Source organism: Melozone crissalis, unplaced genomic scaffold (assembly GCF_028551555.1).
Source record: "Melozone crissalis strain CALT ecotype California unplaced genomic scaffold, PUWL_Pcris_2 ptg000029l_1, whole genome shotgun sequence".
NCBI lineage: Eukaryota > Metazoa > Chordata > Aves > Passeriformes > Passerellidae > Melozone > Melozone crissalis.
Genome location: NW_026535807.1, coordinates 1,843,929 through 1,866,995, shown reverse-complemented (window position 1 = coordinate 1,866,995; position 23,067 = coordinate 1,843,929). Strand labels below are relative to the sequence as shown.

At 45.0% G+C, this 23,067-nt stretch overlaps 2 protein-coding genes across 5 annotated transcripts in view; one reads left to right on the top strand and one right to left on the bottom strand.

Moving 5' to 3' along the window:
• Positions 1-23,067, bottom strand: part of CRBN (cereblon) — a 270,605-nt gene that overhangs the window by 160,740 nt on the left and 86,798 nt on the right. The window lies entirely within an intron of this gene.
• The window catches only part of LOC128939891 (contactin-4), a 268,549-nt gene that overhangs the window by 218,424 nt on the left and 27,058 nt on the right, over positions 1-23,067 (top strand). Inside the window, exons 12-13 of the mRNA XM_054281113.1 lie at positions 2,557-2,707; positions 16,276-16,403. Coding sequence (XP_054137088.1) covers positions 2,557-2,707; positions 16,276-16,403 — 279 coding nt within the window. The remainder of the gene's footprint in view (positions 1-2,556; positions 2,708-16,275; positions 16,404-23,067) is intronic.

The following is a 23,067-nucleotide window of genomic DNA, read 5'->3' as shown; positions in this document are numbered from 1 at the left end:
TTTTGAGGTTGGTTGGACACTAGAACAAATTGTCCAGGGATATTGTGGCATCCCTGTCCTTGGAGATGCTCAACATCCAACTGGGCACAGCCCTGAGAAACCTCCTGTGCTGCTCCTGGGTGGGCAGGGGTGGGGTGGGACCATCCCAGGGGTCCCTGCAATTCAATCCCAAACCATGCTCTTGAACAAAAGGCAGCCCTGCTCAGCACAGGGATGTATTTTCAAAGGGTTAAACACAATTCCTGATCACAAAATAACAGTTTAGTTGCTCTCAAACGAAACGTTCAGTAGCAGCATTCTCTGATTTATCCTGAGGAACAATGCATCAGGTTTTTTTACAGCTATGGGATTTTCAATTATTGGTCATTTTTTTATCATCAGTGATAGATGCCTGCATAGAAAAAAAAAATTCATTTGAAGGATTGTGTGTGTTGCTGTTGGAGGAAGGTACGATAATGCTCAATAAATTAGACTTCACAATGCTGAGATTTATTGGACATGAAAGAAATCGAAACAAACCCACTGATGCTTTTCTTGTCTATTTAAAACCTGGTAAAAATGGACCTTTGGGAAGGAGGAAGATGTTTTCAGAGGAAAGAGGTTTAATCCTTTTTGCTGGGGACTCCCAGGGTGTCCCTGTGCCCAGCAGCTCCTTGTGTCTACACAAAAAACCCAAATTTTGGAGGGTCTGGTGTGAGAAACCTGGCAAGGAATATTTATTTGGCCAACTTCTCACTTGGAATTTGCAGCTCTGCTTCTGTCTGTCACAGGAAAAGCACCCACATGGTGTCCTGCAGATAAATCCCTGTGCATCTGTGATTGAACTTGGCACATGTTGAAAGGAAAGCAGCAGGTTTGCCTTTTCACCAGAGTTTCAAAGCAGGGCAACGTTCTGAGCCCTCCCTGGGAAATTTTAGCTTTTAACCAGATCTGAGGGTTAAAATGGTTGTTTTAAAAGGTCCTGAAGTTAAGCACTTGCTACTGGTGGTGTTTAATCATCTCAAGTGAGACTTGCACCAAAATTAAGTGAAAGAGAGAAATGGAAAATTACAGACCCAGCTTTTCTCAGAGTGATTCTTCTCAATTATTGTTGCCAATTATCTTGCCTGGAGTCTTTAAATAAAAGCAGAATCCAGTGGTGCTGGACATTGTACAAGACTGAGATGCAGTCTTGTCTTACAGAATTTTCAGGCTAAGTGTTTAAAAAACAAATTGGAAAAATGAAATGTGGGCCTAGAGTGGGGAAAGAAAGGTCATTAAAATCCCTGCTTGACAAACAAAAGGTGTGAATAAATTCAATTCATTACTCCTGAAGTGGCACAGAAAGTTGTGGCAGTGCTGAGAAATGAGCCCAGAGTTTCTAAATGTCAAATGATGATGTTTTGAACGTCACAGAATAAAACCACTATGAGCAACTCCTGTGTCTCACACAGGAGCAAGAAAATGCAGCAAATGGCTCACAAAAAACCAGTCCAAACTGTTTATTACAGAGATGGGAGCGACAGGATTATTCAAAAAATCCTTTTGCTTATAAATTTGGGACAATCATCTGAGAAATTCATTTCAGAAGTGATGATATGTTAATAATGATATAAATAATAATGTGTTTGGTTCTGAGTGCATTGGTGGGAAGTGTCCTCAGGATGTCTCCTTTAATTCTGGAGTGTTTTCCAAAGCCAGTACTGGTTTCAGGGCTCTTTTATAGCATTTAATTAATATCATACCTGTGTTTCTGAGTGCCAAAATTAAGTCCCTGCCTGTGATTAGACATGGAAAGCAAAAATCTCTGATGCGGGAACTTGGAGCACTGTTGGATCATAGAGCCCATCCTATTTCCAGTGTGGGATTGTGCTTTATTCACAGGAAGCCAAAGCATCTCCTTGTTCCCCAGGCTGCAGAGAGGCTGCAGGGCTTTGGGGTCAGCTCAGTGGGTATCTGAGTGTTTGCCACAAACCACAGGAGTGTGCCCTGGGGGCAGGAAAAGATAATTCTTTGTGCCCTGGGGGCAGGAAAAGCTGATTCTTTGTGCCCTGGAGCAAACAACTTTTGCCTTGTGTTGCTTGGTTCAGGACCTGGCTGTGTCAGTGTCTCCCACCTTTATATAAATAACCCAGCTTATGCAATAATTATGAATAGGAAGCATAAAAGTGTCAGCCTTTCTGGAAATATTAGCATTTCTGATGAATTAGATGGGTTCTGTGTTTGCGAGAGCTTCCCTGCCTGACAAAAGGACGATCCTGACACAGAAAAAAGAAATATTTTATACTCCTCATGCACAAAGTTCCTGGGGTGCTGTCCCAGTAAGATGTGTACGGTGGGGTTACTGGTTTCTCAGGTTTTTAGCTGAACACACATTTTTAAACAAATCAAGTATTTTTTGCAGTTAAAGCAGCACTCAGGTGTCTTTTTACCCCATCCAGACTTCAGTAGCTCATAAAGTCCAATCATTTAGGAATTGCAAGCGAGAAACAACCCTGGAATTTTGTGAAGTTCAAAGCCTGGTGTTGGTTTTCCCCGAGGGAATTCTGATGTGGTTTGTGTTGGTTTTGCTTTCAGCCATCGGTCCAGACTTTTCCAAAACGCTGCTGAAGAAGCTGACTCTGGTTAAAGTGGGGGGTGAAGTCATCATTGAGTGCAAGCCCAAAGCCTCCCCCAGACCTACTTATTCTTGGAAGAAAGGAAAAGACATCCTGAGAGAAAATGAGAGGTAATGTCTTAAAGTAACCATTTCTTTCATTAACTAACCCAGGGACTTGCAGCAATCAGAGCTAAATTTGTCATTAATAGCTTTGCAAAATTGACTTGCAAATACACGAGGAAAAAGCCTGTGTGCAATCCCAAGGAGCTGGGGGTGAGATTCCTATTCCCATGGTGCCCATCCCATCTCTGTCTGCTATTAAATCATCCCTGCCAAGAAGCTGATAAAAATGCACTCAAAAAAACCCCAAATATTTTGCCTCTAAATAACTATTGTTTAAAAAAAAAAAAAAAGTAGATTCCCAGATGCTCTGCTCTGACTCTCACTGGGCTGTGTCTCCTGTGGTGCTGAATCCTCACCACTTTTACAGAAAGTGTAAAAGTTATTCACCTGCAGCCTGGGCCTGGAGACTGTGTGAAATGCACAATTAGGGAGTGACATTGTCATTTGTTGGCATTGTTGTCATTGTTGTCTGCCTTCATGGGCAGGAGGGGCCAAGTGCCTGAGCTCTGCTGAATCCTGCTGCATTTCTACTTCCTGAATCCTGCTGCATTTCTACTTCCTGAATCCTGCTGCATTTCTGTTTTCTGAATCCTGCTGCATTTCTACTTCCTGAATCCTGCTGCATTTCTGCTTGCTGAATCCTGCTGCATTTCTGTTTTCTGAATCCTGCTGCATTTCTGCTTGCTGAATCCTGCTGCATTTCTGCTTGCTGAATCCTGCTGCATTTCTGCTTCCCGTGCTTGCTGAAATGCCATCTCCTCCCCGCTGTGCCCGTGCCTGGAGTCCAGCCCCAGGATCTCCCTACACCCCCAGTTGTGTGTGGATTTCAAACAAGAACTTTCTTGGCTGTTTTGAAAAGAATCTGTTGAAATCCAGGAGGCAAGGTGCCAGGAAAGGCTGCTGCTGCAATCCCTTCATCTCTAGGACAGGGCACAGAACTTTTAGACAGGCGTGGGAGAAGAAAATTCAATGAAATCTCTGCTAAAAGTGACATTAAAGGGTCCTGTGAGTGCCAGAGAGGCACCTGGATGTCGCTATAGGACACGAGAGAACACAAGCACACACTGCTGTTCTCAAGGTGAAGGAAAAGGGAAGTTTATTTTCTGACTAACATTTATAGTTTTCCAAAAGTGACAGTGGATTGGAGGGTGACAGAACCACCTCTCCAGTGACACTGGACAGACCAACAGTCCATCAAATTTCTCCTCCTCCACAAAGGAATGCAGAACAATGAGTTATTTACAGAAAGTGTGTGAGAAAGTTCACTACAAGAATGTCAACATCAGAAAGCTTAGAAAATCTTTTAAAACCAGAGTAACCCCTGAACATCTGGATCCTTCCCCAGCTGCGGGTTGATCACGTGCAGGTTAATCAATACAGGTGATCCTCCCAATTCCAGGTGGAGTTAAAAGCAGCACAGTGTCAGTGCCAGCTCTGGATGCTGATGCTCAGCCTGCTGGCTGCCATGGCAATCCCTTCACAGCTTCCCCTGGGTTTTCTGTGGCTTTTCAGCTGCTGTGTTGTGTTCAGTTCCTTGCTGGAGACACTCTGTGTGGTTTTTGCTGCTGCGACTCCGGCTCTGGAGGCTCCTGCTGTCCAGGAGGCAAAACAAAGAGTGTTCTTCAATGTTTGCCCCAGAGCAGAGACTACCACACTGGAAAAAAAGAAAAAAAAAAGGAGTTTTATGGGTTTAGGTTTCACTTTCTTCTCTGGAGGCTGAGGTGGTGTGTGCTGCACCTCTAATGAATGCCATGGCCGCGGGGCATCTCTTACTGGTGCTTGAGAGCTGTGCAATTGTGTTATTAGGGATTCTGCCCTGGGGTACAATTACATTATTGCAGTCATTAAAGGCACTTCATCTCCATAATAATGGAAATCCTGCCTTGGAGGCCTAACTGAGCCAAAATGATGTTGGGGGCCTGGCTCCAGAAGGTAAATTTTATATAGGAACAGCACAGATATACATGCACAGGGTCTGCATTGCTTCCCCTGCAAGTCTTCCCTCTTCTCTCAGGTCTTGTTTTGGGCCTAGAAAAAGGGGTTTTCATTTTTCATGCCATAGTGGCAATAATTCTATTTATTATTCCTCCCAGAGTGAGACATTTCCCAGAGGTGAAGCTGTAGCATTGTGTGGCTCAAGAGCAGATTCACATTTCTCTTGTTCCCCCACAGCTTCCCACTTTTCCCCTTCTCCTTGGCTCCCCAAGAGCAAAAAGAGTGCAGGAAAAGCAAGAAAAGTTTTATTTAAAATATGTACACAACAGTCTTAATTCCTCATGTTCTCCTAGAGCTGTTGGAAGTCACATTTACCCTGCCACCAGACACGTGCTCAGGCTGGGACAGAAAAATAATTGTACTTTTAAGTCCCAAAACAAATTGCTCTTCTCTCATTCTTCTTCATGCAAAGCCCCTACATCATTAGAGCTGTTTCTTTTCCAGGAGTGTACAGTGCCTGCATTGTTTATGCAGCTTAATTGTAAGGAAAGAAATGCATAAAAAAACAAATTATGTTCTGTGCTGGTAGCAAAGAATATGAAAGTGTCCAATTAAACAACCATTCCCTGTGAGTTGTGTAGTAGCAACATCTGTTATCTTAATTAAACAAGTTTCTGTGCAGAGGGACCCTCCTGGTGCACTTTGTTGGAGCAGGATCTGACCCAGATACCCGAGGCACACTCAGGATCCTCATGGAAATGCTCCCAGTGCTGCTCCCGTTGTCTGGCAGGGCTGACAAGCTCTGGGATGTGTCACCTTGCACAGCCACAGTGCTTACAGCAGGAACATTGTGCTTTTTGGGAGCTGAAAGCCAACAAAAGCACAGGAAACAGCACATGGTGCCATTTATCTCAGTGAGCTCAGCCATGGAAGTGTTTGGAGTGTAGGGAGTGCTTGGATAACTCACAGTGGGAACAGAGAGAATTGTCACAGTAATCTTTTATGGAAAATCCTTTCCTTAGGATTTTTCCTCCTGAGAAGCTGAGAGGCCTCAGGAACAAAATGTAAACAATGGTTATCTGCTGCTGTGGAATGCAACAGGTGCATCTGGGATTGGTCTCGTGTGGTTGTTTCTAATTAATGGCCAATCACAGTCAGCTGGCTCAGACTCTCTGGTCAGTCACAAGATTTTATTATCATTCCATTCCTTTCAAACCTTCTGATGAAATCCTTTCTTCTTTTAGTATAGTTATAATATATCAATTTTCTTTTATTTTAATATAATTTATATCATAAAATAATAAATCAGCCTTCTGATTTGTTATTAAACATGGAGTCAAGATTCTTCATTAAACAGAGTCAAGATTCTCATCTCTTCCCTCATCCTGGGACCCCTGTGAAACACCACCACAGAGAACAGCACCCCCAGACAGATCCTGTGATTTGTTACCCAAACTGGCTGCTCTGCTCCAAGATTTCGGTAATTAGTGTCCAGACCACAGCCTGGAGTCAGGTCAGTCTAGGAGGATAATTGAACAAGCAAAGCTTCTCTCCCATTCTTCCAGCATGTCGTGAGTACAAAAAGTTGTATAAATTCCAGTTTTATATTTGCTGCCTCAAACTTCCTAATTAGTGCCTAATTACTTTAAACAGCCAGAAAGAAAATGGCAAGAGGACAGACAGCACATCTTTCCCTGGCTGCTGCCAGGGTACAAACCGTGGTGATATTTTTATCCTGATTGCTTGAGAGATGAATTGCCAGCAGTGTCTTTTGGACACACAGCCTAGTGACACTTCAGCAGAAAAGAAAACCTCAAAGGATGTTTCCCATCATTACTTCCCATTAATTGTGTTGACTCTTTGTATTTTTTTATTCTTTTACATAAAGCACCTGTGCAATTTCTTGAAGGCAGACAGGTAACCAAAGCATCAATAACTTGTCGGGTTTTCATTACACCCTGCCCAGGCAGGATGAAAAATGACACCCTGCAAATGGCTTTCTGAAGTTTGTCCATCATTCATCTCACTTTGCACAGACCGTGGCAGAGATGGCTCTACTTCATTGCAACATCTGAAACAACTGACTTGTCCACTTATTTTAACCAATTTGCTGCAGAAAGAGAATAAAATGAACCAGGAAGCCGCTGGGTTTGGTGGTCAGGAGCCTTGGAAAGCTGTTGTCCCTGATGGCCTCCTGTTCATCGGCTGTTTGCCAGCAGGAGCTGGTTTTAGCTCTGTGCTGATCTGGAAGGGCCCAAGGCCAGGCTGGATTGGGATTTGGAGCAGCCTGGTCTGTGGAAGGTGTCCCTGAGCTTTAGGGTCCCTCCCAATCCAACCCATCCTGATTCTACGATCACACCATGTTTTAGCACTGAAAGTGATGGAGTCCCCGTCCCTGGAGGATTAAAAGGATGTGGCACTTGGGGACAGGGGTCAGTGGTGGCCTTGGCAGTGCTGGGTTAACAGTTGGACTCAGTGTTCTTCAAGGGCTTTACCTAAAAGTGATTTTATGATTCTATAAGTGTTTCCAGCTAAAGGTTAGACGAGAAGGATTAGGGACTTGTGTAGAATCCAGGTTTGGTTAGACGAGGAGGATTAGGGACTTGTGTAGAATCCAGGTTTGGTTAGACGAGAAGGATTAGGGACTTGTGTAGAATCCAGGTTTGGTGCTGGTTAGTTTTGTGTGCATCACTAATTAGGCTGATCCCTAGAATTTCCATTTCTCCCATCTGCTGCTGCAGAAGCAGGAGCTGATTTCAGTTTGCAGCCACGAGCTGACGAGCGCAGCCCCAGCCTGTGCCAAGCTCCAGCTGGGGTGAGCCCGTCCCTCACGCCGTGCCACAGCTCCTGCAGCATCAGCAATCTGCTCCTGGGTCCCAGCAGATCATCTGCAGCGTGGTGTTGCTGCAGGGCTCCGTGTGACACGTGTAGGACATCACTGCTGCCTGTGCTGCTGCTGGAGCTGGCCAGAACAGGGCTGGGAACAAACCCCAGGGCTGCTGTGCCCCAGGGGCTATGGGGAAGTCAAAGGGCTTCCACCTGGTGCTCGTGGGGTGATTTTACCTTGCCAAGTTAAAATTAACAAGAGAAGGGGTCAAGAGAACTCATCAGGCTTTTACCTTGGTGCTTGTGGATTAATTTTGGTGCTTGTGTCGATTCATTTTGGTGCTTGTGTGCCTGGTGCTTGTGTGTTAACTTTAAAAGCTTTTTTACCTTGGTGCTTGTGGATTAATTTTGGTGCTTGCTTGGATTAATTTTGGTGCTTGTGTGCCTGGTGCTTCTGTGTTAATTCTAAAAGCTCTTTAAAATTTTAAGAGCTCTGCTTGCGGAGGTGGAGAGGGTGAAGGGTGCAGAGCTCTGTCCCAGAGGCATCCAAGCTCCAGAGCACACCCAGCTGTGTTCTGTTAAAAGAGGATGAAGATATCCTTAGGAGAAACGTGTCACAGGGGGCCAAGAGAAATCAGCAGGCTTTCACCTCAGTGCCTGTGTATTAATTTTAAAAGCAGAGCTCTGCTTGCAGAGGTGGAAAGGGTGAAGGATCCAGAGCTCTGTCCCAGAGGCACCTGACCTGTGGAGTGCAGCCAGACGTGTCCTGTGCTGACATCCCTAAAAGCAGGATGAAGATATCCCTAAGAGAAACCTGTCACAAGGGGTCAAGAGAAATCATCAGGCTTTCACCTTGCTGCTTGTGGATTAATTTTAAAAGCAGAATTCTGCTTGTAGTGGTGGAAGGGGTGAAGGATCCAGAGCTCTGTCCCTGAGGGATCCAACCTCTGGATTGCAGCCAGATGTGTCCCGTGCTGACATTCTTAAACGTGTCACTTGCTGCTGTTCCTGCTTGAGGTCTTTCAAGGTTTTATGATTATTAAATTCATCCCTGGGTGCTGAACACACAGCTACAAGTTGTTGCTCCCTCTGTTAAAGCTGCTCCAGGAAGGAGCTGGTCCCTCCCCACAGGAGGATGGGAGGGAGCAGGATGGGTTTGCTCTGTGGTGAGCACACCCCGCATCCACTGCTTCCCAAAGAAATGCCTGGCATCAGCCTCCTGAATGCACTTTAAAGCTGATGTGCAGCTTCCTGCTTGTACTCCAGCTGATAATGATTTTAGTATGTCTGTAGCATTTTCAGGGAAAAAAATATTATCAGATGTTTCTTCTCGTGGGTGTTTTTATGGTGAAGAGCAAGCAGGCAATGATTTTACAGTTAGGGCCATACTTTGAGATGCACTTTTAGAATCCAAGGAAATCATTACATGTCTAAAGGGGAAGAAGGATTCCTAATGAACATTTAAGACTTGGTGATATTTTTGATGGCTATTCAGGCATCATTTTGAAGTGATGTAAATGTGTCCCTGGACCCCACAAACCTGTTAATGTCCATTACAAGCCAAGTGCATAATTTCTCATTGTACTTTGGGCATTTTTTGTTGGAACCAGAGGGGAGGATGTGTTATCTTTGAAAGGCTGTGCCTTTGGGCTTGAATTCGGGTGGTATCAGCTGGAACAAATAAGCTGAGAATGCATTTGCTGCCTCTGCTCCCATCTCACGAACGCTCCCAGAAATGCTTTGTGTCAGCAGCTGAGGCAATGAAAATCTTGCATGGATGTTTTTTTTCTCATAAGAGAATAATTTTTATGAGTTCCCTTTGATTGTCATGCTCTACAAACCTCCACAGTGGGTGCTGTAGGTGGAGGGTGGTGGCTTGTCCTTTTCAGGAAGGCGTTGTTGGCGTGGGTGGCTGGATGCACACTCCAAACACGATCCCTTGGATTTCCACTGTCCCTCTCCATGGACTAGAAGCCATTTAATTCCCATGCCTTGGGCTGTAGCCAGTGCCCTGGAAGAATGAGCACAGCAAATATTTCAGTGAGCATTAGATGGAGTGAAAGCAGGAGTGGCTTTGCTGCTGCCCAGACAGGATTTTCCTCGCTTGCGAGCACAGGAGGACGCGTGTGGAGAGCTGTGTCTCTGCTGGCTAATTGTGCAGAAAGGGAGGGCCCAGCTTTTCATGAAGTGCTTTTCAGGGTGTTTTGCTCCTCCACTGCCACCAGAAGAGCTGGTCCAGGTCCTGAGCCTTTTGTTTGGAGAGTGGAGCACGCCTGTCCCTCGCGGTGCCATCGCAGCGTTCATGGTTTATCAGTCAGCTTTGTCTGTAAATAATCTGCCAGCTGGAGGGGCTGTGTCAAAAGGGCCATTTCCCTGGGGGATGGTCTTCATTTCCCACCAAAATCAATGGAAAATTGGCTCTTTGCACCATCAGACCCTTCTGGACTTACAGAGTCTTCCCGTATCAAATTGTCACTGCCTCGCATCTCGGGAATGAAAGCTGTTGTAAAAACAAAGCTTTGCTCTACTCAAATCTGCTTGCTCAAATATTTGTTTTGATGGCATGGGCTTTCTGACTGTATTTATTTTAATTTTGTGCGTAGTAAAAAAAAAGAGTGCTTGGAGAGAGAAGGCAAAAAGGTTTCTATTATTTGAAATTCTCCACAGCCCCCTCACTCCTTCAGGGTCCCTCACAGTTCTTGTGTTTGGTTTTCATTTGTTTCCTCCCGTTATCAGCATCTCTAAAGAAAGATATTTTCCAGAGAACTGTTCTTCTTAGATAACCTGGGGATATTTTTGTATGTGAATTATTACTCCAGGCATCTCTGAACAATCTACATGAAGCCTCTAATAGCTGTAAATGCTCCCTTCCTTCCCTCCTGCCTCCCTGCTCCATCAGGATGAGGTTCTGTCACTCCAGACTTGTCTTAAAAATGTACAGACCGAAGGGAAGACGATGACAAACCACAGCTTTTGTGTTTATAGACATTAATAATGGCTGGATGCAGCATTATTGCCTTGGACTGCTCTGTCACTGCAGATACGCAATTGGTGGGAAAAGAAAATTGTGGGCAAATGTGGGATGCCAGATCCATGGCTGGTTTGAGCTGTGCTGAATTCAGTGGCAGTGTGCTGTTGGATGTTTCCAAAGGGGCCACTGCTATAATGTCAAAACTTGTTATCTGAGCAAAAGATGTTATTTTTTCTTTCTATTTAGAATATTATTGGCAGGTTTTTATGATAAGTCAGTACTAAAAGAGGGAGAGTGACTTTTTCCATGGACAGAAACTGCCAGGACAAGGGGGAATGGCTTCCCACATAGAGAAGTGGGAGATGTTCTACTGAACTCAATGCAACAGGATTTTCCCTCAGTTTATTTAGAGCAAATACATTTCTTACCTGAAAATTAATTATAGGGTGGTTGCTGTTAAGAGGCCTGTCAGTTGTCATGGATAAGGCAGGCGTTATCTACTGCTGCCTTCACTGAGAGAGAGACGTGCACTAAATTAAATGGGCTTGGACAGAGGCTCTAAATTATCTCAGGCTCCTCTGTGAACCATGAAAAGACAGGTCCTCAGAGACAAATAAACCCTGCAGCAGCTCTGGGTGAGGCACAGCCAGCAGGGCAGGAAGGTGCACCTGCAGGTGCAGGCTGAGATGGAAATCATCTCAAATCATTGGGAGTTTGGATGGAAATCAAATGGAAAACTCCAGCACAGGGATCGTCCTGCCTTCCCTTGGATTTACCTGACAGCTGTGGAGCTGACCCAGCTCGTGCCCTCCTTTCCCAGGTTGGTGCTGTGAGCCCTCAGGCTGTGCTGATGTCCCACCCTGGTGGTGGTGGTGGTGTCCCTTTGTCCCCCCTGTTCAGAAACATCTGGAGTGGCAGGAGAGGATGATGCCCAGCCTGGAAAGCCCTGCCTGCTTTGAAGTTCAGGGGGATGCTGAGGGTCTGGGGGGAAATTTAGGGGGATGCTGAGGGTTTGGGCTGGTGTTGGTGAATGGTGAGAAAGCAGATTGTGCTGCAGGATGTGATTCTGAGGGGTCAAAAATGTTGTGAAAAAAAGAGGTGATTTTAATGTGGGAGAAAGGTTTTTCTGGAGTCACCTTAGGTGATGCCTCCACAGGGCACGAGTCATTCACGTTCCAATGGGATTTACTGGGCGAAATCAGGTTTTCTGTGCTCACTGACTTGGAGCAGAAAAAATAAAAGCCGTAACAGGAAGCAAAGCTCATTGAGAGAGCAGGGGGAGCTCTCCTGCGGCATGGCAGGGGCTGGGTGGGGTTTAGGCTCAGGGCTTTTCCCCTGTGCACCATCAGAGCTGGGAGCCCCAGGAGCCTGGCTTTGACCTCGGGGTGTTTTATTGGAGATGAAGGAAGCAGAATGCTCTGACCTGGCTGTGAGTTATTTATGCTACACAAAGGGCACAACATCCCCTGTCACACCTGGGGACAGCATCCCAGGGCCACCGGAGTTATTTATTACCTGTGGGATAAAACCAGCCCATTCTCCAAGGGATGAGCAGGCACTCGTGAGCTGTGTCCCTGGTTTTGGGTGCTCTGAGCAATAAAACCTGTGAGGATTTATAAACTTCGCTGCTTACCCAAAATAGCCTAATGGCCAGTGCCACAGCCATGAGATCATTTTAATAACCCCCACTGCATGGCAAGCATTATTTAAAAGGTGATAAACAGCTACAGAGATGTCTGATAGAAATAGAAATAATTTGATAAATAAGGCAATTGCCCGGAGTTGTGGCATGAGGCAAAGTTGCTGTTAGGCTAAAAATTGCTCCAGATATCCCTGCCAAGGAACTCTGGGAAAAGAGGGAACAAATACACTGCTGAGACTGCAGTCAGGGCTGCCTGGTGCCTCTGCTTTCTTCTCTGCTTCCAGCCCCCAGCCCAGGCACAGCGTACAATAGGCCATTCATCATGCCAGCTGAAATACACTGTTTTTCACAGGTACATTTAACCCAAATCCTCTCTCAGAAGACGGATTATCTCTTAGAAGAACTCTGGCACCAGTGTCTCTTTTCAATAGCCACGTCACCACTGCCACAAAGGCTGTACATGAAGGGATCAATGGTAGTTTTATCTCAAATTGCACTCAGTGTGTGTTTCTTCCAGCTGACATTCATTTAAATGCTTGCTCTAAGACATCTTTTCTCCCTGTAATAGAAAAAGGATCGGACATCCTAAGCATTGTTTCGTGGAGGAAAAAAAAATGTTTAAAATATTCACTCGGCTAAGCATGAAATATTTCAGCTGCGTGTGTTTAATCAGGAGTGAAAGCAAGGGTAGTTATGCTTGTATTTCATAAATTAAAATGCTAAAATGATTAGATAAGAAAACAAAATACCTTACTCCATTGCAGCAGTGCTAATGAAACCACTTGAGAGGGGGAAAAAAAAAAGGAAAAAGTCACTTTGTGATTCTGAGCACTTTTGCTGTGAAGGAGCACAGAGCTATGATTGCAGTGCTGGGGCTGAGCTGGGTCCCTCGGGAAGGGGAGGCACACCCAGGCTGCCACATGCTCTGCATTTGTACTCCATTCATGTTCCATTCATATTCCATTCATATTCCATTCATATCCACGGGTTTCCACCTGCTGAACAGAAAAATAGAGGGCAAGCTGTGAGGAATGCACTGAGGGATCCCTGCCGTGCCACCTGGCTGAGCAGCGCTGTGGGACTGGGAACCATTCCTGGGGGCAAGGTCAGGAGGGATTGGGAACCATTCCTGCTGGGAAGGTCAGGTGCTATTGGGAATAAATCATTCCTGCTGGGAAGGTCAGGAGGGATTGGGAATAAATCATTCCTGCTGGGAAGGTCAGGTGGGATTGGGAACCATTCCTGCCGGGATTGGGAACCATTCCTGCTGGGAAGGTCAGGAGGGATTGGGAATAAATCATTCCTGCTGGGAAGGTCAGGTGGGATTGGGAACCATTCCTGCCGGGATTGGGAACCATTCCTGCCGGGATTGGGAACCATCATTCCTGCTGGGAAGGCCAGGGCCTGGCCCTGTTCCTCACCCTTCAAGGGCTTCCCCCTGCAAGGTCAGGTGAGCTCCAGCCACGCCGGCTCTGCAGGGTGGAAACATGTGGATCTGAATGGAATTCATATCCTCCAGGACCTGTTTGCTCCTGGAGCCACAGAGGATTTCTCAGTTAAACCCCAGAGCAGGATGTTCTGGTAAGCCTGGGGTTTTAAGGGAATATTCTGTCAGAGCAGGAGGCCAAGCTGAGCAGCAGGCACAGTTTGGGAGATACAGGTGATGCAGCCAAGCCTTCAGAGGTGAGATTTCCATGGAGGTGCTGACTGACACTCGGGTTTGTGATGAGCTCTGGGACTTGGGCAGATTTCCTGATTTCCTCTTTCCTTTCTATTCCGAGCAAGAGCTTGATCTCATTTTCACAAAGTCGGTGATAAAACTCTTCCTGGGCTCACCAGGACAATTTCTGTCTCTAAATGCACATGTTACTGCCTGAGGAATATTTATCTGAGGAATATTTATCACTGGGAGTGCTGCAGTGGGCTCCATGAATCCCACCTGCCCTGCTCCATCCATCCTGCAGGTGACACAGCTGCTGCTGGGGATTCACACACCTGGCAAGGGATGATGAGCTCAGAGCCCAGGGATTCTGCCCTGCTCTTCCTCCTGACACTCTCCAGCTCTGCCTAATTGTCAGTACCACATCCATGAAATCATTCCAGTAACCCCCACGGCATGGCAAGCGTTGTTTAATGGGTGATAAACAGCTACAAGAACATCATGAGCTCTAAACTATCTTAAATTGTCTTTTTTCTTTTTTCCCAAATGGATATTTTTTATCTTTGATTTTTCTCTGATTAGCAGTGACATTAGCAGCAGAACAGTTCATTAACCTGTGCAAGAAGAGATTTATATTTTTATTTATTGTCACCACTGCTGTTAGCAGAGAACTCAGATCATTTAATAGCAAGTCAGTAGCTCCTTTGTTGAGTTTGCAGTGGTTTAAAGAGGTGCACACTCAGCAGCCAGCACTTTGTTTGATGTGTGTGTTTATGGGAAATGTGGTTTGTTGTTATGCCTCCCTGGTTAAAACATTTTGAGGGTGCATTTCAGAGCAGAGAGCACACTGAGCAGTGCTCCAGTCACTTGGAACTTTGTGTCTTGCAAGAACTTTTCCACCCAAACTGCTGGAAGCTGTGGCTGAAGGGTTGTTTGCTTTTGTGCCAATTAGCAGTTTGAGAACTCAGTGGTCTGAAATGAGCCTCTCATCTCATTTAACGCAGATAGGTCTGCAAAGAAAATTTGGGAATTAGCAACATCAGTGAGAGGCCTTCCTCCCTTCTCAACTAACTGTAACAAATTTCCAAGTGTTCAAATAATTATTTGTTCACTTTTAGCACATTGGATTCAGATTAGAGGACAAAACATTCGCTGTAGAAAAGCAGCTTCAGCAAAAAGAGCCACATAACCATAAGGCCTCCTAATCAATGAGTCACAGAGAGGCTTTAATGTTCTGATTTATTTGGAAAAAATCAGTTAACTTGTACAGTTATCTGTCACTTTTAATGCTGCTCCTTTCCAGGAGTGTGGAGGGAGGTGCTGAGAGACCAGATGGGAATTCAACATCCCTGGGGCTCTCTGGGGAAAGGGTTTGGAGAACTCAGGTCCCTCCTGAGCTCTTTGCAAACCTGCCTGGGTTAAAGGATGTCTGTGGGCTCAGGGTAAAGCCTGGGAGCGCAGTCTCAGCTTTGGAAGGGAAGGAAATAGAGAAGCACAGCCTGAGATGTGCCAGAGCTGGATTGTCCTGATCCAAAGGGTCCCCAGGGCTTTCCAGTCCTCACCACCTCAAAACCAGCCTGACACTGGGAATAAAGACAGCTGAGAAGGAAAGCAATGGCAGGAGAAAGACAGAATAGGCATTAGAATTTGAAATTAAATCCGGCCTCATCAACAGACACAATTAAAATGATCCATGGAAGAGATTAGCCAGTAAATAGCTTGCAGCCATATGGCTGAAAATAAAGCACAAATAACCAAAAATAAAACCCTAACTGTACAGAAATAATCCAAAACTCCACTTTTTCTGGGTTTCCTGGGGTGGCAGAAGTGTGGAGGGAGGGAAGGAGGGCGGGGCCTGGTGGGGCAGTGCTGGAGCACAATGCTGAGCTCGTCCTGCTTTGCATTGATTGGAATTGTGATGCCTGCCAAGGGCACCTTGAGCTTTCAGAAAGGCCCCGTTGTTCCTGAGGACCTGGAATTGATAAGAGCAGGAGATCATTCCTGGGGAGCTGCTGGTGCTGCCCAGCCCTGCTGGGGCCAGCGTGGGTTTGATGCAGCATCAGCAGCTCCGATCTGTGCCCAGGGAGGGCTGGAGATGGGAGAAACCTCCCTCCACTGCTCCCTTCCCCTCCATTTTTTTTTATTATCTTTTTTTAAATTTTAAATTTTTATTTGTAAAGGACATTTGCTTATTTTGGTTTTTTTCTCACTACTAGTATTATGCTATTATTTCCCACATATGATACTATTATTCCCCCTAAAATCTGATTATAAAGGGAATTCCAGTGAAGCAATTAATAAATAAAACAAAAATAAGCAGTTTGGAAAGAAATGCTCAGGGATTGTCCTTGCTGCAGAACGTGGAGCCTGAGTGGTGCCTTTGGTTTGAGACCCACTGAGATGTACAGATCTCCACTTGCATTTTGTACCTTTTAAACCAGCCTTAGCCAAAACAAACACAGGCTGAAGCTTTGGGTTTGTGGAGGCTTAAAATAAAAAACTAAAAGGGAACTAAAGCTGCTGTGCTGGTGTCTTTGCAGAATCACAGTCCTGGATGACGGGAGCCTGCGCATCGTCAACGTCACCAAAGCAGACGCGGGGAGCTACACCTGCACGGCCACCAACCACTTTGGGACAGCCAGCAGCACGGGCAGCCTGGTGGTGAAAGGTGACTGAAACCATTCCTATTGGGGCAGCCTGGGGCACAAAATCCTCTTTGTTTTCATGATTCCTCCTCCAGGGCCGAATTTCAGCGTTTCAGCAATGCCGGGTGTTTATTCGTGCTCTTCATTTATTCGTGTTCTGTCAAATGTTGTTTGCAAAAGGAAAAGCTGTGGTTTGACCAAGATATTTAAAGGAATAATCTGACAAAGTTATTTAAAGGAATAATTTTGTAAACAATGAGAGGAGCTGACAAATGTGTTGAATTAATTCTTGCCATGCTGATGAGTAGTCCAGTGTCTGATTAATTATTATAGGCCGTGAACATAAAGATTATTACCCTTACCCTCTATCTCCTTCTTCTTTGGGGAAAAAGTCTATATTGGATAGCAAATCAAGAAACATTGATTACAAAGTGATAAATCAATCAAAAAGCTCTAATGCTGTCAGTTTTAATTCTCCCACACATTTGCAGTGACGGAGCATAGTCAGAGGCTGTCCTTGTCAGCTGTGTCTGTGGGATACAGAAAATACTTTAAATGTTTCAATGTGGGTTTTATCCATGTTTTTTATAGCTGGAACATATCCAGAGGTGCCTTCTAACCCCAACCAGTCTGGGATTTTCTGAGCCTTGTAGGGAAGTATGGGGACTCCAACAATTCTTCAAGTTTGGGGTTGTTCTGAGTCCTCTGTGAGGCATTTGCCCACGTTCTGAAAACAAGAACAGAGACAATGAGGACGAGAGTTAGGTCTCTGTAGGAGCTGATTCTCTTTTTTCCTCATCTGGGTTGTCCTAAGAGGCACCTGCAGCAAACAGCCAGGAAAGGGCTGCTCAGGGAAAATGAGCATAAAGGACTTTATCCATTACCAAAATTATGGAAGGGACCTTAAAATCCATCCTGTCCCACCCCCTGCCATGGCAGGGACACCTTCCACTATCCCAGGCTGCTCCAAACCCATCCAACCTGTCCTTGGGCACTTCCAGGGATCCAGGGGCATTCCCTGGGCAGCCTGTGATCACCTCTGTCAGTCCCAGAGCAAAACTGGGGAGAAAAATGGTAAATCCAGCGCAAATCCCTTCCCCAGGGTGGGGTTCCAGCCCCAATCCCCCTCCCCAGTGCTGCAAGACCCCAGGGGGAGAATCAGGAGCTGCAATTCAGGGATTGCTTCTCCCACCATAAAAAAGCCAATTGTTGGAGGCAGGACTGACTGGGTTCTGTTATTCCATGGTTTTGTGGCTTATCCTCCCTCCCTCCCAGTGCCCAAGGAATATCCTGCAGCTCCCAGGAAAACTCAGCATTGTTGTACCTGATTTCTGCCTGTCTGTGCTCCACAAATCACTTTCCTTCCCACTGAGGTGATAAAGGATTAGTGAGGGCTTTTTCCCCCTCAGTGCTCTGTTTTGACTCCATTCCATTTGCATTAATGGCAGTGACACATGTGCACAGAGCACAGAATAAACTCTCCAGCCTGAGATGGGGATATTAACACCAAACTGAGAAATGCAATTTCAAAGTCTGGCCCATAAAAAGTATAAAAGAGCAGAAACTATTCTGAACTCCAAATGAACTGTGTAAGATATTGTATTATAGAGTGAAATGCTTGAGTTTCTCTGCCCTAAGTAAAACACGTGTGAATTTGGACAGAAATATGAGTGAACTCCTTATTTTAACTCAGTTTTGTGGTGTACAAAAAGACTGATTTAACAGCTGATGTGGGTTTTGACCTGAAGATATGCTTGCAATCTTTTCTAACTCCTCTTATGTCATTGAGTAAAACATTGTGAAGGTCAAGACATTTTTTCCTAAGCTTCCTGTGTTCTTCCATTAATATTGCAGGCTATCCTTTTTTTTAAAATTTTTTTAATTTCCTTTCTCAGGGAGAGATGCCTACAGTGTCAGAGACAGTGCAGGCAAGGATGGGAGTGGGAGAGGAATATGTTACACCAGAAGCAAGGAGCTTAAAATAACTCCCTGGCAAACAACCAGAGAGGGATGAATAAATATTCATTTTATGCATGAGTAGACAGTTTAAAAAATATCAAATCCTGACAGGTGCCCATAGGGCTGGGCATTAACATTCTGTTGTCAGGCTGGGTGAACCCCAGTGGTTTTCTGAACCAGTGCTCCTGTGTTTTGGGTTTGTTCTGTTGGCTGGTGCTAAATGAGAACCTCTTGCCCTCCAAGACCTGAAATCTAAGAAACTTGCTTGTACAGTTTGACCTTTAAATTAAAAAGCAGGATTGAGTTTGTAAGGCTGGAGAAGCAGCTCCTTCCCAGGCAGCGTTCAGAGCGCTGTAAAACACCGTGTGTGTTTCCATGTATTATAGAAATATTAATTTTCCATCTTGTTCCCTCAATTTTTCCCGTACTCGAGGCTAAATGTTCAATTCTTGCAACACACAGAAAGATTAGAGGCTGTCTGAGCACCAGGGGGATTAAATGACAAACAGAGTAAACAGGCAGAGCCTGTACGATATGAGTTCATTTGTGTTTAATGCAGGGGATCAGCAGGCTGGGAGGACCGGGGAAGGGTTGCAATAAAAGCAAAAAAGGGTTGCAAAAAGGGGATGTGGAAGCAGCAGGAGAGGCTCCTGTGCTGTCCCAGCTGCAGCAGGGCTGGGAGGGAGCCCCATCCCAACCCAGATGGGGTTTATAAAAATCAGGGGCTCAGCTGAGCCCTGTGTGCTCCACTCATGGGTCCCTGGCACGCAGGATGTGCTCCCAGCAGACACTTTATTTTTCTTTTTTTTTTTTTTTTAATTTTTTTTAATTTTTTATTTTAATTTTTTTTTAATTTTGCTGAAATAAATGGCTTTTATTTCAGCAAAATAAAAAAAAAACTTCTTGCTTTGGAGACTGGAGGTGAGTAGCTCATGGTCCCGGTGCTGGCACCCCTTCCCAAACATCTGTTTTCTGTGGGCTTAGCTGGAAATCCATCTAAAGACATATATTTTTATATATAAATATAAAAAAATTATAAATAAATATAAATATATAAATACATAGATCTATATAAATATAAATAATTATTACATGTAAATATAAATTATCCGAATACAGTTATAATATATAAACACATATTTAAATATAAATATATAAATACACATTTTTGTATATAAATATAAATAATCGTTATATGTAAATATATATCAGAATACAGTTTAAGTATATAAATATATATGTAAATATAAATATATAATACATAGATCTGTATATAAATTATATATGTAAATATAAATCTATATCTAAAGACAGATTTTATATATAAATATAAATACAAATATATATAAATATATATATATATATATATATATATATATATATATATATATATAAAGACATAGATATATATAAAAAATTATATATATATATATATATAAAGACATAGATTTAAATACATTTCAGTTGAAGCTGACCTCTGAATGCTTGCTGGGGTTGGTGCCTGCCTGCTCCCCTTGGGGACTGCAGCAATTCCAGTCCCGTTGGTGCATCCCTGACAGGGGCAGCCTCCCATGGCTTCATTTGCCTCTTTAATTATCATGCACCTTTAACATTTTCCTGTTGCTGTGAGCTCCTCTCATTTGGGCTGTCATGGGAGGGCTCAAGGCAGTAAAAGCAGGAGAACTTTTGCTGCCTGGAATCTGCAGCACTTCAGCAGGAAAAGAACACAAAGATAATGTCAGGAGGTTATTTTTTCCTCACGCTTGAATAGACTGATAGTCTTGATTTTGTCCAGCACAGTGATTCAAATTATTTCATATAAAATAGCACATTTTTCATTGCCAGCCTATTCCTCTGTGTGAACGCTGAAGTGCTGCATTGCAGTTAAAATTGATTAAATACTGTAAATTCTGGGCCCATTATCAAGTAACTTTTCAGAGACTTCAGATGTTCCTGGCTTTAAACCTGGAATTCTTGCTGTGTTTGTTGCAGTCCTTTAGGACACAGCACTTGCCTTCTGCAGAAAGTGGCAGAGGGATGTGATGGTCCCCTCTGGCCACCCATGGCTGTCTCTGTTCCATCATCACTTGATCAGAATTGAAAATCCATTGTTTGGAATTTGTGTCGTGCTTGCCTCATGTCCGTGGGGTTTGGTTTTGGGGTTTTTTAAATCAGTGAATTCCAGTAAATGTGAATTTTACCTTCTGTTCTCAGCTCTGTTGAGTTTGAAGTGACTTTGGAGTGACTGAGATATCAATTCCTTGGAGTGGGGCTTTAACTTTTTCCCCCAAGAGGAACAATGAACCCCATCTTAGGATGTTGAGGGGTTTTTGTAACATGAACCAAGGGAAATTACAGCAGCCACTGAAATCTACTGACCTGTTTCAGCACTGTCCCCATTCCCAGGAGCCCTCTCCAGCCCTCCCTGATTTTCCCCCTTGGCTCCCATGGAAAAGCTGTCCCAGGAAGCTGCTGCAGGCATTTTTTTATTTTCCATCCCTCCCATCCATGGTCTGGGTTTAGTGCTTTGCTCATTTTACAGCACAAGTGGCTCCTCTGTCACTGGGCTCTGCCTTCTGCCTGCAGTGTTTAAGGTCATGCAAATTCTTTATTTTTCTCTCCTCATCGTTCAACATAATCCTAAATTCACATTGGTTATGCCTCAGGCTTTAAAAAAGGGACCTGGTTAAGTGACACCTGCTGTTGAAAGCACAAAATATAATTTAAAAAAAGAGAGGCAGAGTTTGAAGGAATAATCTCTGTCTGTATTTTCTGGGCTTTCTGTAATTTTCCTGGGTAGCCCACGAGGTTTGTGTTCAGCTGGTGTCAAAACCAAGATAAAGACTCAACTCTGAAACCATCAAAAGTTTCCTTATTCTTAAATTTTGTTTTAGCATTTGCTGAACACAATTTTTATATATAGTTCAGCCATGAATGAATATTTCTTATCAGGTCTAATAGGTTTTTTAAAAAAATTTCATGGAGGAAAAGTCAATTTAGAGCATGAACTTTTACTCCAGAATCTCTAAATCAGGGATTTGCAGGCAAAAAAAGCTCAGGCAGTGCCATGGAGTTATGCAGGCTCTGATTTATTCATGAGAACATGTTATGTATTCTCATGTTTAAGAAATAAAACTTTTTTCTGAGTTAGGAGGAACCTTTCTTGACTTCTGAGTCACAACCAGCAGCGAAGGTTTGATTTCCACAGCTGACAAGGAAAGCCGTAATCTTTGCAAAGGAAAATATTCCTCTCTAATTGGACTATTTCCACTGACACCAATTATTTCCAGGACACAATTAAGGCTCTTTTGCTGGGTTTAAGTAAAATTATGACCCAGAGCACTGCGTGGAAGGCAGGATTATAAATGAGAGAGCTGGGCCTGCCCCTCCCTCAGCCCTGGCAGCCCCAGCGCTGAGCTGCACTTTGCTGCATCTCCTTCCCTTCTTCTTCTTCTTCTTAAATTCTTCTTCCCTGGCTGGGAAATCCTGCAGCAGAGGCTGGGGCTGCAATCTGAGCTGCTGCAATCTGAGCTGCTGCAATCCTGCAGCTCCCTCAGGGTCCTTGCAGCCTGCAAGAGCTCTTCTCCATCTGGAACACAAGGTTTAGTCAAGGATTTCAGACTTTGAGGCAATTTCCCTGCTCATGCCAGCTGCCAGGCAGCCCAGGTTGCTGTGTGGTGCTGACCCACGTCACCCTGTGCAGGTGTGAGGGGCTCAGGCTGAGTTTCAGCACTGGCAGGTGAATCCCCCCCCTCAGTTTGTTACACCTTGGGCAGGTAAAGTCTGATTTTCATCCCAGCCCTGTGCAGGTGAGGACCTGAGGTCATCAGAACAATCAGGGCAGCCCCAGAGCACCCCAAGGAAGATGGAATTGTTGTGAATCCTGTCAGCATCCCTGTTTTTCTGACAGCTAGCTGAAGCAAAAGGTTGTGATTATTCTGAGGTGACAGAAGTGGCAAAATGAGAAGCAGGTGCCTCCTGTGCTGTGGAGCTTTCCCCAAAGCCTCCCCTCCCTGGGCTGCTCAGAGGCAAGTTTGGCTTCTGATTTTCTGAATGTGAGCTTGTGCAACACAACTGATCCTGCTCTGGGACTGGGACAGCACCCAGGGAGGGGCTGGAGCTGGGGCAGGGGGATTAGGATGGATTTCAGGGAAAGGTTCATCCCCAGAGGGTGCTGGCACTGCCCAGGCTGCCCAGGGAATGGGCACAGCCCCAGAGCTCCAGGAGGGTTTGGAAAACCCTCCCAGGGATGCCCAGGGTGGGATTTGGGGATAACACCCCCAGAGATGCAGAGGGCGGGATTTGGGGATAACGCTCCCAGGGATGCCCCTGGATTTGGGGGTAACACCCCCAGAGATGCAGAGGGCGGGATTTGGGGATAACGCTCCCAGGGATGCCCAGGTGGGATTTGGGGATAACCCTCCCAGGGATGCCCAGGTGGGATTTGGGGATAACCCTCCCAGGGATGCCCAGGGTGGGATTTGGGGATAACCCTCCCAGGGATGCCCAGGTGGGATTTGGGGTAACCCCTGCCCAGGTGGGATTTGAGGTGTCTGTGCAGGTCAGGGGCTGCCCTGGATGATCCCTGTGGGTCTCTTCCCATCAGGCTGTCCCAGGGTTCTGTGATTCCACACCTGCTGTGATCTGTGAGCAGGCGAGGGTCAGTGACACCCTGAGGATGATGATGCTGATGCTGAGGGTCAGAGTGAGCAGCCATGGCCCCTTTGG